We start from the raw sequence: 4,166 nt of genomic DNA, 5'->3' as shown, positions 1-4,166 counted from the left end.
ACTAAAGGGAATCCAAACACAGAATAAAGTATATACATGTATGACATTTCATATGTTGGGGGAAAAGATAAATATGTTAACAACTGGCTAACCCTTTGGGGCAAACAAGTTAGAATACCTAAATCCATACATCAAGATAATTCCAGACAGGACAAAACATTTTCTAAATAAAACCATATAAGTTAGAGAAATATAGGATAAGATTTATATAATCTCGGGGTGGGATAACCCTCCTAAACACGATCCTAGGGCCAAAAGGCAAAAAGAAAAGATTTATCCATTTTTTAATTTTTTATTTTTTTTAGTCATTTTTAATGCATTTTTCTCTGTGCACAAGAGAAATAACTGATGAAGTCAAAAGACACACTTTCCTTTATACATAGCAGTTAAAAGTAATGCAAACATCACATGACACTTTCAGTGAAAGTTACATTTCCAATTACAAATCAAAATGCATATTAGGGTCTCTTTATGGGAGAAGCTGAGAAGGAAGTCTTAGGTAAAAAGCACTTTCCTGGCATTACTACACTGATCCTTCAGGCTGCACAAAGATTAAGGTCATATACAGTCAATCTGCAAATGTTGACACAATGTTACACTGTAAATTTTCTGTACAATTAAATGTATACTTAGAGATACCAGGATAAACATTTCTACTATATTTTAACTGAACTTGCCTAGCCAACATTTTCACTGAGAAGTTTATCAAAGATGCTGTAAGATTCTACAAAATTGTGAGACATAACTAGCTCCAGAAACATTGCTTGTATTCTTTCTCATTTTGGTTACACATATTACACTCAGATTCTACTGTAATATTTTTAGATGTACAGTGCCAATTGTGCTTACTGTACTGTATACAAATATAGCAAAAAAGATCAATGGTATAAATCTTACAGCATTTTGCTAGCAAAAATACATGCCAAAGTCACAATAAGCAATATCGTACCACAAATTAGAGAGCTTCAAATAATTTGCTTCTGTTTTTAATATCTTCATTCTACATTAAATTACTATCATAGGCTAATGTTTAAAAATGCAAATAAATTGGACATCTGTAGGACAACACTTGTTCACCCAACTGTGAAGGTTGATACCTGTTTCCAAAAATCACAATAAATGCAGAATAAAGAGAAGTGTTTGCATGCAACACTTTTGAGTGAAACAGCATTGATTCCCACCATTCAAAACGGCTAAGGAAGGAAACTAAAGGAAATAAGGAAGGAAGGAAACAAAGAGGGAGGGAGTGGGGAGACAAGAGGAAGGGAAGGTAGGAAAAATAAGCAAAGGAGAAAGGGAGTGAGGGAAGTAGGAGGGAGGGACTCCATCTTAAAATGCATCATATTAGACTTACAACTAGACAGATTTAAAAGAATCAAAATGAAAGTAAAGAACGATTTTGTGTGTGTGTTTAAAGATTTAAGAGCCATTATCAAAAATAAGATACATTTTTTTTCCAGGTACAGAAATGTGATTACGATGGCTGGGAGCCCAGCAGCCTTTCAATGGCTGCATTGATGTCGCCTCCTGTTGCTATTAGGGCCTGCAAGTTTGCTTCACGGTTTAAGAACCCCATTGCGTTGAGCTGTTCCAGTTGTTGCTGAAATCTGACTTCTGGATTCGGCAGCTGTGGAGCATTTGCTCCAGCCAGGGCCTGCACCATTTGCTGAATGAACTGCTGGTTGGGTCCAGATTCTGATGTAGGACTCGTGGTTTCACTAGGTGCAGCGCTGGACACAGTAGGCCCCGTGGGGCCACCAGAGCCGGTGGAGCCAGGGGGGCCTGCAGGGCCAGTGGGTCCTATGGGCCCAATGGGGCCTATGGGGGTAAAAGGGACTATAGGGCCTATGGGGCCTATGGGGGTGACTGGGCCTACAGGGCCTATAGCGGTTCCCAGCACCCCCACCCCCACACCTGGAGTGAAGCTCGGAATCAGGCCAGGTGCTTCAGTGGCTAATGTCTGTAGCCCCTGCTGGATCTGCATTAAAGCCTGCATTGCTCTTGGGTTTGACATGGCTGATAGTGTGTCTGGATTCTGCATCTGCTGCAGGAAGGCTGGGAGCTGTGGCCGCATCTGCTCCTGCAGCTGAGGATTTGCAGTAAACAGCGGGCTATTCAGCATCATCTGTGCAGCCAAATCTGGATTCTGGCTCAGCGACTGCATCATGCTTCTCATGTAGGGCGCCGACAGCATATTCTGAATCAGCTGGGGGTTTTCAGTTATCTGTTGCAGCAGGCTCTGCATGCCTGGGGTACTAAAGATGCTGGCGACATAATTAGCGGCAGCAACGGTGTTCCCAGTAGCATTGCTGGAACTATTGCCAGACCCACTACCAGTGCTTGTGGTCGTGCTGGTAGTTGCAGAACTCTGGGTAGCTGGCGGTGGTGCCCATGGATTGGGTAGTGGATCCCGATTTTCTGTGCGGGAAGGCTGCGTACCTTCCCCAGAGGAGGAACTACTCCCCACGGAGGCAAATGGATTACCCCCAAACTGCTCTTGTGCGGCATTCAGCATCGGCTCTTGAATGTCAGTGTACATGCGCCGTAAAGCATTATAGCCACCTGGGATGCTTTCTAGATTGCTAAGAGCCAGGTCTTGATTTCTCATCATCTCTTGCATCATGGCTGGATTCCTGGCAATTTCGAGTGTCTGCCTCATTATGTCTGGGTTGTTGAGCAGGTGACTGATTTCTGGGTTTCTCTGAATCAATTGCTGCATCTGTGGATTAGCCATAATGAGCTGCCTCATCAGATCGGGATTCGAAAGCATGCTCTGAACAAAGGGATTTTCCATTATTTGGATCATCATCTCAGGGCTGGCCATAAGCTGCTGCTGCATCTGGCTCTGGAGCTCAGAGAAGTTGGTCGAGCTCAAGCCCAGGCTGCTAAGGCCTGCAAGTCCTCCCAGGCTCCCCAACCCAAACGGGTTGCTATTTGTGGAAATAGGTGTGGAGTTACTCCTGGGAGTCGACGCCGAGGTAGTGTTAGTTCCCGCGGCATTGCTAGGCTGCGTGGACTGGCCCTGAGGTCGGTTCTGGCTTTTGATGACAAGGTGAACAGTCAGCCCATCATGGATGCCATGCTGGATCAAGGTATCTTGATCTTTTAAGATTTTTCCGGCAAAAATCAGCACTAGCTGATCGGTTTGGGATTTGAAGCGTTTCGAAATCGCTTCCTTAAACTGCTGAACCGAGCTGTTCTCGGGCACCGCGAACTCCTCTTTCTCTTTGGGAGTCTTCACCGTGACTTTGATGATTTTAGGCTCAGCCGGGGCAGCAGCCGAGCCTTGGGCCGCAGCAGGGCCGCGGGAGGGGCGCGGGGGGCCGCTGCTCTCGCCATTCTCAGCCATGGCGGCCGCGGTGACGCAGGCGGGCAGGGAAGGCGCGGGCGGGCGAAAGAGAGAGCGCGAGGGAAGGAGGAAGGAAGGAGGCGCCGCCGCAGCGGGCTGGGCCGGGTCGGGCGGGGAGCGCGGAGCACGGTACCTCTGTGATGAAGACTGCGGTTCCCTGGTCCTCCGGTGGAGAAAGGCCTGGGCGTAGGCCGCTGGCTGAGGTCTCCGCGCTCCGGTCTCTGGGCCTCCTCCGCCGCCGCCTTGTGATCCGACCGCGCGCACTCCCAGCAACTCTGGCAGCCGCTCCGCCTGCTGATCCCCGCCCCTTCCCCTCCCCCAGTTCCGCGCTCGCCTCCCCGCCCCCTCTGCTGACGCGGCGCCAGGCCTAGATTGATAGATTTGGCTCGGTCAAAATTAAAAACTTCTGCACTGAAAAGAAAAAAGGGAGAGAGAGAAACAAAGGGAGAGAGAGAAGAGAACAGAACAGTACAGAGCAGGCGAGGCAGAGAGGGTGAGACGGAGAGAAGGAGGCGGTAGAGAGTCAGCTTCTGTAAACGACATTAAAAGACCAATGGAGAATGTATATTAGCAATCTGTAAGGCAGTAAAAGGGTGAAAGCCTGAATCGAACCGATCCCACGTATAAGACGAAAAATGAATAATAAAGAACTCTGACAAAGCAAAAAGAAAAGAGGAACACCTCCAGTAGGGGAAGGGAAGAAGACAGAGCAGGAGCATGCATTTTACAAAAGGAGTGCAAATGGCCAATAGACATTAAAAAAGGATGATTAATTTCACTACTAATAAAAAGAAATCAAGTTAAAACAATAAAATTC

The 4,166-nt window shown here is 47.0% G+C and overlaps 1 protein-coding gene across 1 annotated transcript; it reads right to left on the bottom strand.

Moving 5' to 3' along the window:
• Positions 1-272: 272 nt before the first annotated feature.
• Positions 273-3,483, bottom strand: UBQLN2 (ubiquilin 2). Its single transcript, XM_004064259.4, has one exon. It carries the CDS (start codon positions 3,347-3,349, stop codon positions 1,475-1,477), a length of 1,875 nt encoding a protein of 624 aa, XP_004064307.1. The 5' UTR covers positions 3,350-3,483; the 3' UTR covers positions 273-1,474.
• Positions 3,484-4,166: the final 683 nt, after the last annotated feature.

Source organism: Gorilla gorilla, chromosome X (assembly GCF_029281585.2).
Source record: "Gorilla gorilla gorilla isolate KB3781 chromosome X, NHGRI_mGorGor1-v2.1_pri, whole genome shotgun sequence".
NCBI lineage: Eukaryota > Metazoa > Chordata > Mammalia > Primates > Hominidae > Gorilla > Gorilla gorilla.
This window is presented reverse-complemented; position numbering and strand designations above follow the sequence as displayed.